Here is a 13,612-nt window from a genome sequence, read left to right as displayed (position 1 = left end):
ACGTCCTCGTCATAGTCCAAGCCAACATTCTGGAAAATTGTGGTCTAAGCAGGCCCGTACGGTAAGTGCAAAGTGTGGCGGTATGCTATCTTGCGTGAACAAGCTCACTAATGTTTCCCAGTTAGATACGATGGGCCAAACATACCCTTGCAAGCATTGTCTTGGTTTGGTTTGAGTTGGCGTTTTAAGTCCACTTTGTGCACAGTAAGGCTAATCGGGACTGGACCTACAGTTTAAAGTGGGATCCGAACCACTATGTGCCTCTACCGGGTATTGAAACCCGTGACACCTACGACCCTATTGGCTATCAAATTGTGAAATTCATATAACCATATGTAATCCTATTCCAGATTATATATGAACAGAAAGTTTCATTGAGATTACTCAAATATTACAAAAACTACAGCTAAATTTCAATGCCTAGTTACTTCACACCCACCCTGTAGTGCTTTAAACTATACTTATTCTAACACGGGGCTACGTGGAGTAGTTAGTTACGGCACCGAATTTGTAGTAAAAATCACAAGGTCTACCATAGGTTCTATATCCACAACTGACTAAAACAAATATTTTCACCTCACCTGAAGATGAGACAAGAGGGGCTTTCTCGAAATGTAGTGTTAGTGTTAGAATAAGTGGACAATGTCCAATTAATATTGCATTCTAATGTTCCTCCATGCAGTTAGCAGTTTCAGTGTGAAGAAAAGATACCTTTATCTGTGCCTGGAGCTTCTCCACGAGCTGCGTGAGGAGGCTGCTCTGCAGGTGGCCCAAGTCGAGGGACCACTTGGCCAGCACGGGGACCAGTACTTCCAGGGCGGAGTTGATCACGCTGGGGGCTGGGTCCTCCAGGGCCTTCACGGCCAGCTCCTCGCACTGGAAACAAGGGAATTGCCTTCACTTTCAAGAAAACAAATTACACATCAACATAAACTCATAATTTCACTATTGACTTGAAATTCACCGTGGATATTCTTTTATAATCTTATTTCTACTTTGGAATGAAGTTTACTGACCATTCACATTGACAAAAGTTATGCTAAGGTTCTTCCGGCATCTTGGAAAGCACAGTTCTCATCAGCCTTTTGCACAGGTGCACCTAAAAATTATCTATCTATCTAATTATCTAAGTTTGATTCCCAGAGTGTGAGAGAAGTTGTGCTCAGGGATTAGGTAAACAATGGACACAAACTTGGGTTTTTATTTCAAAAAGTCAACCTTTCCTGGGGACTTATCATGATTCAACACACTAATATATGAATGAAGACAGTGGATCTTCGAAATTAATAGGATTTAACCATTAAATTGTGCAATGCGGAAGTGCAAAATTTTCTAAATTTCACGTAAGCAATTTTAAACCGCGTTTACCGCAACCATCATGAATAATATATCAGTGTTGGTAAGTAATTGAAGTACAGTTCTCCCCCAGCATTCAGGAGTTAAGTTGAGAATAGTCAAAGTTTAAAAAGCATGGAAGGTAAGTTAGGTTAAAAAGGTTAAAATTAAAGGTAAAAAACACACTGGTTCCTACTCCATCTCTTAGTGAAATGATGTCATGTGGTGTAAGTTATGCCTTATCTATGTAAGTGTTTTGTTAAACAGATCAAAGTTATTCAACATTGTTGAAAATAAATTGAGTTTTGTTTTAAGTCATGTTTATGCTCAGATAGGCTAATCAGGACAGGACCTACAGTTTAAACTAATCCAAACCACTTTGCATATGCCTCCACTGGGGATCAAGATGATATTACCACTATGCCAGGGAGGCCATAAATGTTAAAATTAACATTTTATACATGTTCATGTCAAATATCCCCCCCCCCCCTGCCAACAAATAAAAAAGAAAGAATGAAAAAGTAATCAGTTTATAGAAAAAGTGAAGTGTGTTTTTAGTTTCCAATACTGGTTCAAAAAATTTAAAAAATATCGGACTACAAAATTCCCACACTCTTGCATGATCTTTTAACTCATTCTGCTGCATAATTAGAGGCATGCACATTTCATTTTTGACAAAACATGAAATGTGAAACAACATATTGAAATGTTAATTTTTCATGTTTCTGAAAGGTGTGAGGTGCATCTTCATACCCTGTTTTACAACAAAATGATGCGAAATGAACTGCAAAATGCGAAATAGACTCTTAAATATGAAATTTAGAGTATATTTACCGATGTGACACTTTCTGAAGTCTGAATTATCCTGTGAGTTATGCAAATCACGGAAAATTGATTAATTTTGCTGTAAATATTTGAGAAGCAAAAATGAACTCCTTTACACCGGAATACACTCGATACTCTGGTAAGTATTTAAATATGCTATTAGAAGGGATGTGGTAATAAGTGGAGTTTTAAAATCAAATTCACAATTTTAAAATGAAAATGTCATTTTCTATACTGCTTTTGATCTGATTTTTCATCACTATAACAACGAAATTTTATTTTACTTACCACTTTTGAACCCGAAACTGTTTTGCATCGAAAATTTGCTTTTTTATTTGCCAAAAATATGTATAATATAATGTGAAGAAAACATTTATGAAGCTTCATTTTGCATATAATTTCTATAATATTTAAAGGAGTTCGAAGTTTTAATGTGAATTGCATAGTTTAGAAGTTCAAATCAAATGATGAATGTTTTGTTGCGAAGTCTGCAGAAATACTGCCACAAGAAACATTCACAAGGTTCATCTCAAACGGGCAGAAGGAAAGATTGACTCACTAGATGTTTGAGACCTGAAACTGCTATAAAAAGCTGAAATTCAACCGAGCGATGAACGAATTTAGATGTACCTGGAAGTACTTATCCTTATCGTCCATGTAGGCCACGATGAGAGCGAGGCTCCGGATGACCACCTCCCTCACGACAGCCTCTTTCTCATCCAGGAGCATCTGCTGCAGCATAGACAACATCAGGGAATTGCGGATGGCTGGCTGCAAGGAAATATCTTCGTATAAAAAGATTTACAATAACACTGAAATTTGATTCTACGAACAGAATTTGAATCTAATATTAAGTCAGTTTCTGTACTAGGATTGAAAACATAACATCTCGGGAGTCGAAGTGAAAACATATGGACTTCAAATGGGCTGGGAAGTACTTATTTTCTGAATTCTGCTTCTATATGCAATGGTTATTCATTTTCATATAGGTACGTTAAGTTTTTGCTTTCACGACAACACCACGAAATATTAATAGTTGCCAGAAAGTGGTTACAAGTGAATAAAATGATGCGATAAACATATTTTTTAAGCATAATGAGTTACAAAATTTGTGAATTTGGTATTACAAGCAACCATTGGAGTTTCTTGCAAATTCAAACATTGTTTACACACATGTAGAAAAACATAGCATGAAATTTTGGAATTTGTAGCTGTATGAGTATTGTATAATTCACTAATATTCTGAAAAGTTTTTTCAGTAGTGGTTTACAATAAAAAGGTATTTGTGAATGTACTTTAAAAATTCAGTCTGTTACCCTTTGCAATAAAGATGTAAAATGCCACAGGTTTCTCAGTGACTTACGTCAGTTACATGAATCACATTTTAAGGATATAAAAAAGCACTCTGGCAATCTTCTATCTTGTAATTAACAAGGTCCTTCATGTCCCAAGCAGTTAAGTTTGGTTAAACCTGTCATCCAGGTTCTGCATGGGTGCAAAAAGCTAAGGACAAGTATAGATTGAAGACCTTTGTATGGCTTGTTATTTGAAAATAAAAGAATGTTGATTATTAAGCAAGAATATCCCCCCAAAAATTGAAAGAAAGGACAAAAAAGCAATGAAATGAGCAACTCACAGACACGTAGGGAGCAAGTACGCTGCATGACTCTGCCACCAGCAGCCTCCTCTCCATGTAGCGGTGGTTGATCTGCTCCCAGCACTGAGGAAGGATCTCGTTCTCTACGAAGCCCGGCCCCGAGCATTTGGCAATCGCCAAGATACCTACGGACAAGAAAGCACTTGAAACAAACATTGTGACATTACACTGCACAGAAAGAATCAACAGAAAACTTAACATGACCATCGGAAGAGAATATCTGCCATCTTTGAACTCACATAAAACCTTTCCAGGTAGGAACTGAAGCTTTCCCGTGACATAACTCTAACATATACTCCCTCTGTCCCATAATTATAGTCCGGTATGCCAAAATGGTAGTACAGAAATGACAGACGAAGAGGCAGATGGAAAGCACAATTTGTACTGATCCTTGAGTAGTAAAGTTGTATGACTCATTCCGTTGTTTCATGTTCTTCTTCTGTATACACCAATGACACATGTTGAATATCGGGCAATTATTATGAGACAACAAACAAAGGTGTACCGGACAATAATTATGGGACAGAGGGAGTATTATCAAGTCATCAGCCCCTTATGGCTTACCTATACTGCAATGAATAAGGGTAAATAAAAAAAAAAAAACTTCATTAGTTTTTATCAAGTCGAGCCTCCCCCCAACCCAACCTTTCTATCTTTTATGACTCAGCACAAGAAAATACAAGACTGGGTGGGCACAATTAATGTTGCCAACAGATTGTGCTGAAACTTGGTACAGAGGCTACGAAGACCATGCTGAAGTGAATGCTGATGGAGAAAGAGTAGTTCAAATTTTCACCAGTAGGTGCAAATGTGGCGCTGAAGTAACATCAACCAGTAATTTGAGTTTATGTCGGTACAACAGTGTTCAGTATGCACCCTGTCAACATGAACGAACCTGCTGAAGAGTCAAGACAGTGTGATCAATGATCGCACAAAGCGTTTCCAGGGATGTTGTTCACCGTGCACCAGATTTCAGTGCCACATTTGCAACTGGTGGTGAAGATTGGAACTTTTTTTCATCAGCATTCACTTCCCCGTGGTTTCCAAAGTCTCTGTACCAAGTTTCAGCACAATCTCTTACTCGATATAATTCCCAACCACAGGAACTCACCTGCGAGGATCATCTGCCTCTCTTCCTCCTGCGGCCTCTTCATCAAGTTGAACAGCATGTTGAGCAACCTGTCACGTTCCTTCAGCTCCGGGTGGAGGTGGATTGTGCACACGATCAGAGGGATCAGCTCCTGCAAAAGAGACATTTGCTCACACGTGCTCCCCATTGGCCACCTTGCTCTCACTTCCTTATGCTGGAACTTCCCAAGGTGCATTGGAGAATGAGGAAAGCATCTGACACTTTGGAAATCAGTGTGAAATAATGCTACAAATTATCTGCTGCTTTAAAGCAACAGAAAAGAAAGATTTGATTTGTTTTATTTTACTTCACTTTTTGTGCCTCTTTTGGCTAATTTGCGAAGATGAGGATGAGTGATGATATGATGAATGGACACTCACAAATATCCATGCCCAGACCAGGATTCAAACCTGGGACCCCTGGCACCTGGCAGGAAAGAAAGAGAGTGAAGCAAAACGTGCATTACGGAAGTTGTAAATTTCAGCTGCTGAAATTCATATTAACTACAAGGATAATGAAGGGAAGTTGGGTGGCCACCTTCTCGTTGACCCAGCATCGTGAGGACAATTGAGGCCCTACTTGAAAAAAGAAGCAGCTGCCTCAAAAGCCAGAAAACTGGGGCGATGGGACTCGATGCACTAAGCGTTACCCAATAAAAAAGCCAATCTGTCAGGTCCTGGCCCTTAGTATTAATTTATAGGAAAAGTAGTTAACGTTTCAACAATTTTATCAATGTAACACAAATGTATTGAAAAAGAACTAAAGCCTGTTCGGCAACAAACTTCAAAATTATATTTTTGTCTCTTTCGTCAAAAGCCAGGGAGGGTCAAATGAACAGCTGAACCAATCAGATTTGTCAGGTTGTTGCAGTGACGAGAAATTCTAGTGGTACTGTGCAGTGCTTTGAGTCGTTTTCGAAACAACTGGCACCCTCAACAAGCCCAAGCTCGGCAAAGCCTGAAACAAAGTAAATGGGCCTCCGATTCCCTGAAATGCGAGCGAAAGGTGCATGTTGACAGCAAAAAGTTGTCGTGTACGAATGGAAAAAATGCTTTTCTTCCCTTGAAACTCCCACAACTGAAGGTGAAAGTCTGAGCTTCCTGAAGGTTTCTTCTTTGTCTGGTCCCGCTTTACTACAATGTTTACGTATATCAGAAAGGATGGATACTACTTCATTCATAATCGCAAAGGACTTGATCAGATTGGAAGTTTACGTACCTCTCTTTTGGTGAGGATAACATTGGGAATAATTCGCGGAAGACTCTTGCCGAGGAGATGGACAACCTGCTCCCCCGAGATGGTTCTGTTGACAGCCTCCTGCAGCAGGTGGCTCTCTCTGCTGGACAGGTGGATGAGGCAGTGAGACAACACCTCTCGCTCAAAGGCTGGGGGCAGCTGCCTGCAACAGAAGATACAGGAATTAAATCTCCTCCTAGCCTACATCCAAGTCACTTATCACCTGGATTTACGTGCTTTGTTGTTTATGTTGCTTTCCTGCCACTTTTGGCCAATCACAATCACTGATGAAAGGACACTCGTAAAGAAAATCTAGCCCAGGCCTGGACTCAAACCTGGGAACTTTGGAGCTACGATTGAAAGTCGACCACTCTCCTGCGACGGTATTGTTGATCCGCACAATATGATTATACATTTATTAAAATTATTAATTTCATCTTAGACAAGTCACTTTCTATTAACAGTTTAAAAATGTATCATTACTTTGTGCAACATTAATTATATTTTACGTTATTCATTTGTGCTAAACACTGTACAAAGTATATAATATTTGGAATTCTGATGTCGCTATAGAAACGAAGGTCAACAGTCATACATAGCAGCAGTGCATGTGATGAAACTGGAATGCAGATAATAGCGAAATGCACCTTGCATAGTTATTTTACTAATATATATAACCCACAGAAGTTAAATCTTTGCATTTGTGTTATATTTTCAAATATTTATGAACTAATTCTAATTGTGCAAAAATATGGTAAATTTCTCGTAAGGGACAGAGAGCTGAAATTTGCTAGTTCATTTAATTTGAATATTTATACTTACGTATTCTGCATTGAGAAACATTATTGAAGGTGGCATTTCACTTATTTCATGGAAATAAGCTCTATTTGCCACATATCGAGTAAGTTTTCTTAGTTTCTTTTTGCCTTCGGTAACACGCAAAATGGCGGTCAAAATGTTTCCACCCCACTGCACCCAAAAATACCTACGTAGCCCCACAAACCATTGACTCATAGCCCCACGAACCATTCCCGGTAAGGTTAGGTTAGGCAGGGTCACGTACAGGTTACAATAGTTAAAAATTGGTTTAGAAAAAATATGCGTAGCCCCACACACCATTCTCACATAGCCCCACACACCATTTGTGGAAACGTATTTTCTTCAGTTACAAAAACACATGTTTGGAAACACTGACCGCGCTTTCGTGCATCGGTCACACATTTCTATCGAAAAATAGATGATTTACCAGCAAAATTTAATGAACGATGCGAGAAAACACTTCCCCGAACTTCCAGAAGTATAAAGAAACTGCATTCGGTAAGTAATTTCTCCTGTAAATTTGATGAAATCCGTCTGTCCCTTACGAGAAATTTACCAAAAATATTTACAAGTTACTGCTACACGGTCAGCATGACAGCACTAAATTACTGAAACTTAATCATCATACATAAGAACAACTCCTTTGGAACTAGATGCTTGTAAGAATGTGTGTTTTTGCAATTAAAAAGTCTAACTTATGAAAAGTGCATCTCCATGGTGATGACTCTTGAAATTAAATGTGGAAATTGCATCAAATATTATATCCAAGAATCAGGGAGGAGCTTCAAAGAGGCTATACAAGGATAGGCCCAGAGAGAGAAGGAGAGGTCTTACCTCGCATTCTCATTCTTGAGCAAAGGGATGGCCAGTTCTTGATCTGGGATGCCAGATGCAACAGATGCTTGAGAGAGGTCAGGTGTCCTCGTGCTCGCCTCGGACATCAGAGGATTGCTTTCCACGTGCGTCCACTCGACGTCCGTGTCTGCCAGGCTGCCTCCAGAGCCCTCCTCCGTCTGTCCCGGCTCCAGCTTCACGTCCACCAGCTCAAAGAACTCCCGGGAGTTGGACTTTCTCGTCTTCTGCTCCGCCATTTCTTCTTTTGCGTCTACTTCCCCTTCCAGCTCACGGCAAGGGGTTGGGACTTCCTGCTCCTTCCGATTGTCAAATTGCTGATGGTGAGAAGCGGCATCTGCTCTCAGGGATCTAAAAGGAAACATGTACAAAACAAAAAGCTCTTAATATTAATAAGGTACAAAGTATAGCATTCTGCCAAATCATGCAGAAAACCTGACCAATTTTCATGTTGGATGCAGTAAACGCTGTTTAAGTATTACATATGTGAAGTTTTGTGTTTCCGTGTTTCAGAAGTGGGTAGTTTTTTGTTTGTTTTTTCAATTAAGATGCCATACCCTTAATGAATGAATGCAATGAGCCTTCGAAATTAATTGGAGGAAGACCATCCAATTCTGCAACACAGAAACATGAAACTTCACTTATGACTAGAGGCACATAATTTTGGTAAATAAAAAAAGCAAAAATTCGGTACAAAAACAGTCAATTTTGGGTAAATAAAACAAAAGCGATAAATAAAATAAAATTTCGGTGTTATGGCGGTGAAAAATCGGACCAAATGTGGAATATAAAATGACATTTTGGTTTTAAAATCATGAATATAATACTGAACTTGATTTGAAAACTGCAACACACAAGATAAGCATATCCCTTCTAATAGTACATTTATGTATTTACCAGAGTATTAACTTTATTCCTATATAAAGGGAACCATTTTTGCTTCTGAAATATTTACAGCAGAATTAATCAATTTTCAGTGAAATGCATAGTTCACAGGATAATTCAAACTTCAAAAAGTGTCGCATCGGCAAGTAAACTCTAAATTTCGTGTTTAAGAGTCTATTTCGCATCATGTTGTGACAAAAGAGAGTAGAAAAATGCACCTCACACCTCTCAGAACGACAAAAAATTAACTTTTCAAAAACGAAATATGCATGCCTCTGGTAATGAGATATGAATACCAATCAAAAATTCCATGATGAAATTTAATGTATGTGATCAGGACTGCTGGATTTTTGACCTAAAAAAGCAAACTATGCATTTTGAAGTTTTGTTATATAGAGGTATGACAGGATTCCCCTTCAGTTAACAAACCACACTTCTTGACTTTCCTAGATATTTTCAACTTGACTATACATTCAAGTTGGTTAATTTTGTTTGCACAGGATAAAATCAATGGCTCAGTTACAAGAAATTATATATTTTAGTGTTAGTTCCTTTTAATGCAGAAACGTACCTCTCAGCATTCCAGAGGCTTTCCAGCTCGTGCTTCTCCATCTGCAAGACATTAATCTGCTCCCGGAGATGGTCGTTCTCCATCACCTGGAGAGGAGGGAATAAAAATTATCGTCTTGTTACATTTACACTGGAGTTTTCTTGTGGTGTCGAGTGCAAAATTCGAGGTCTCTGATAAAGGGACGTTTACAAAGGAACATTTATGTTTCCGCAAGGACTCAAACAATGCAGCTCCAACAGCAAGACTACCCGTCGACCACTCAACATGCTCCATTACTAACAATAGGGGTGTGATAAACTTGCGTACACGAACACAACAAATTGCGCCTGTTATCATACAAATCACGGAAAGCTTACAAAAATTAAACTACCTCTCTTATAAATGTACTATCCATAAAAATAATGTTCCAAAAGTGCATGTGTGTGATAACTATTATACAATGAAAACAAAAATGCACATGCTATGTTGGTTAGATAAAAAAAAAAAAACTGTTTTTAGAATGAACAGATTACAGGTTGTCTACAATTCCACAAAAACAAAATTCCTGGACTTTTCCAGATTTTCCAGAACAACAACCAAAATTTTAGACCAAATCATTACAGCAAATGAAACATGTCTGGAAGGAAATTCAACACACACCCTCAGTTTTAGAATATCAATTTCAAATGTAAAGTTATAGCAAGAAGGGAAACCGTTGGGGTAGGGAGCAAGTACATACGTATCAGGCATGAACATAAAAACGACACCTGCCACCTATTAACTATTAACAAAAAATTGTGTTTCTTTCCTAAAATTACATAACAATTACCTTGCAAGCACACCCAAACACTGAGGCAAAAAAGTGGAAAATACCAATAACAACTTATTATAGTAGATTTCTACATGGTTCAAAACATTTTCCTACAGTTATGCAATACAAAATGTCTAACCACTACTAAAACTCGGTACATAGAACTGAACAAATTCAGAAGTTACATTTAGTCCCTTTCTTAGATTCCTTGACATTTCCAGAAAATATAAATTCCGAGAGCTTCCCACAATAAAAAATATACAAATAACACGAGGGCCTCCCTGATGGTGTACATGTTACACCATGTAATCAAGGGGTGCTCTGCACACGGTGGTTTGGATCAAACTCTAAACTGTGCGTGCAGCCCCTATGATTAGCATATCTGTTCATAAAGTGAATACGAGATATGGCTCATTGAAAATGCTGTGAGTGTATAGAAATACAACAGAGAACACACAATTTCTTCCTGGAAAGGCATCACAATATCGAGATGTTACTTACCAAATCGTGGATCTGCCCAGTCTTCTCCTCCATGTCCAGCCCTTCCGTCTGACACCTGACATTCTTGTGCTCTGCCTGGGGATTTGTCTGCCGCATGAACTCCCTGTAGAGGCAAAGGAGCTCCGGAGGCTTCGGGATGTTCAGCCGTACATCGTCCCAGTCTTCAAAATCCTGCAACAGAGAAATGGAGGTTCAGTGCACATTGAAATGGTTAAGAGCACGCAGAATCTTTCCCTTTATGTGATCAGCACCATGCTCCGACCACCTTAGAGGCTTGGTAACCCCTAGAGTCACTCTTTGCACCGAAATTGTCAGAAAAATTTCCAAGTGCAAATTCCCCTGGGAATTGAACTCTCATCTTCCTGTGTGGCTCTTGATGCATGTTTATACATCAGTGAAATAATTTACATGAGTTCAGAATATAAAAAAATCATCGCTTTCGTGACAACTCCAATCACATTTTTTGCTATTGATATTTTACTTTGCTTTTCTGCCACTCTTGGCTAATCACGAAGATGAGGATGATAAGATTAAATGGATGAAGGGATGATAGAGAAGCCCTACAAAGGATTACACTGGCTTTGAAGTCAGAGCCTTGGCAGTCTGCAAAATGCAGGCCATGGTGTATTATGTGGAAGAAAGGTTGACATTTGAGTGTCTAACTGAAAACAATTGACAAACAGAGGACTTTATGACTACTCTCTCACTTTTAAAGAGCAGTCCTTTTGAAAAAAAGGATATCTACACACACATTCATTATTGCACTCACCTGATCTTCGTTCTCATCAGCAAAAGTAATGGAAGTAAGTTTGTAGCCGTGAAGCAACAGGTACTCGTTGACCAGGAAGTTGAGGGCTCGCTGTTCGTGGGGCTTGATCGTTTCGCTCTGGATGGGCTTGAAGGCTCCGGCTTCGGGGGTGGTCGTCTCAGACTCTGCACAGGAAGATAATGATTACAGGTAACACATAGAACATCCACTCACTGTTGCCCGAGACACAAAAAATTCTGCTTCTTTTGCTTACGTAGTTAGATTTTCCTGTATTACATAGGAATGGGTTAACTACAGGTTAGCTGTGTGTTTTCAAACCAGACCTGCTGTCGGTTAATTCTTACCATGAGCAGAGCGACGAAAGCAAGCACCTTAATTGTTCCTTATGCTCACACCTCTAATATAAACCACGTTGTAGCCAGATGTGAATGACTGAAATGTTACTGTGCCATAGTTCATTGTCACAAAGAAGGGACACTTGGGCATCCTGCTTTACGTTTAATAAAATCTCATACTAAAAAAAAAAAGGGAATTCCTGGTTAACGTGGGATGTCCGGTCACCTTAACGTTGGGCCTATATTTCTCATCTACTTTAGCACGTTGTAAAGGAGATTTAATGCTGTACTTGTTGAAAGGCCCCACACATTAATTATAACCATTTACCTGTTGCTACAGTGAGGTTTGCTCGTAGGGCACTGATGGTCTCCCTCGCCTTCCTCAGCTCAAACTCCAACACAGCAACTCGCTCGTCCACTCCTCGCTCGCCATCCTCCGAGTATCTCGTGAGGTCCAGGGAGTCTAACGTTGCCTGACTGGATGACCTCTCTGGAAAAGGCAACATTTTCATTATGACCTACAGGATAAATATTGTCAAGTTATTTGCTGCATTGCCTTTATGCCATAAAATGAATGAGTTTGATTCTTATTCTACTTGATATCCCCACATTTCTACTTCTTATCAAAATGTTGTACATTTTCGATAATGGTCTGAAATGTTTCATGATTTTCACAAGTTTTATGTAGGAGTATTACAAACTTTTTTACAATTGTGGAAATGATTGTACAGTAAATTTGAACCATGGAGATACTAATTAGAATAGCTATAAACAGGGGTAGATAAAACTAAACGGTAACGGTTCAGATTGTTTTATGATTTCTCCAGCACAAAGACTAATTATCGTAGAATTTTGGAAATCATTGTCACACGAAATTTGAACCTTCCTTAAAGTAATGAGCGCTCTTTGGACTCGAAAAAAAAGTTATTTATGTTGAAAAAAAAACACCTTGAAAATTACCTTACGCACTTCTCATGGACAAGATATTCTCAGTCGACAAGCGACAGTAAATATCGTAGAAGCATGGGAATGAATGTAGAAGTAAATCGGAACCTTAGTAGAATGCATTTAGGGACGTTATTTTAATGCTAAGGGAACCAAACCTAATCTGCCTAACCTAACCACGAAAGCATATATTGAACAAAATATTAAGTGATCGCTAACACTCCACAGTATGTGTTAACAGACATAAATCAAAATCGAACCATGCAAAAATTGCATTCGTAGCATGATGAAATCGCAATAAAACAAAAGGAACTTGGGCCGGTAAAAATTTTCAAGTCCCATGGCAACCAGGCACCCAGTATTTGTCTACCCGTGGTGAAATGTTTCAGTAAGTGTTATCTACAGGATATATTATGAACTTGAAAAGTAACCCAAGTGAACATCCATTTTTAATTTATGGTAGTCTCAGACCCAGACTACTCTGCAAGGCTTGAAGGGGGTTTTGTGCTCGAGACCAGATATTACCTGATGTTGGAAGCATTTATTAACATTTTATTAATGCAAACAGCCTTAAAACTGACTTGCCCAACCTAACAATGAAAGCATGTAGGCATGTAAAGCACTTTCACACCTCACATCATGCGATAGTGGGCAGGGGTGCCCATCCCCCCAAAGGCCTATGACACCCCTCCCCCTTATGCCGAATTATTTACTCAATTTTTTTTTTGGTCAGACAAAATTTGCAGAAAAATATAAATCAGACATATTTAAGCAATTTATGCTTACTTTAGGTACTGTTTACAATATAGACATTTACATGGCCTATTACTTTGACATTAATTGAAATAACATTTTACGTAACTGATGATTAACTCCTGACATTGCAAAGTTGTTGCAGCAAATTTATTGATAATTTCCTCTTTTTGAATCACTTTTAAAACATGGGACTCGCAGGATGGAATT

General features: G+C 38.8%; 1 protein-coding gene across 1 annotated transcript in view; it reads right to left on the bottom strand.

Moving 5' to 3' along the window:
• Positions 1 to 13,612, bottom strand: part of LOC146004618 (RAB11-binding protein RELCH homolog) — a 39,209-nt gene that overhangs the window by 21,041 nt on the left and 4,556 nt on the right. Inside the window, exons 2-11 of the mRNA XM_083143490.1 lie at positions 12,033 to 12,194; positions 11,370 to 11,533; positions 10,601 to 10,771; positions 9,310 to 9,395; positions 7,836 to 8,204; positions 6,165 to 6,345; positions 4,929 to 5,058; positions 3,797 to 3,942; positions 2,791 to 2,931; positions 712 to 876 (exon numbers count right to left, since the gene is read on the bottom strand). Coding sequence (XP_082999616.1) covers positions 712 to 876; positions 2,791 to 2,931; positions 3,797 to 3,942; positions 4,929 to 5,058; positions 6,165 to 6,345; positions 7,836 to 8,204; positions 9,310 to 9,395; positions 10,601 to 10,771; positions 11,370 to 11,533; positions 12,033 to 12,194 — 1,715 coding nt within the window. The remainder of the gene's footprint in view (positions 1 to 711; positions 877 to 2,790; positions 2,932 to 3,796; positions 3,943 to 4,928; positions 5,059 to 6,164; positions 6,346 to 7,835; positions 8,205 to 9,309; positions 9,396 to 10,600; positions 10,772 to 11,369; positions 11,534 to 12,032; positions 12,195 to 13,612) is intronic.

This window comes from Lepisma saccharinum, chromosome 22, assembly GCF_977018435.1.
Source record: "Lepisma saccharinum chromosome 22, izLepSacc3.1, whole genome shotgun sequence".
Taxonomy (NCBI): Eukaryota; Metazoa; Arthropoda; class Insecta; order Zygentoma; family Lepismatidae; genus Lepisma; species Lepisma saccharinum.
Note: the sequence above shows the minus strand (reverse complement) of the source record. Positions and strands in the feature narration are given on the sequence as shown.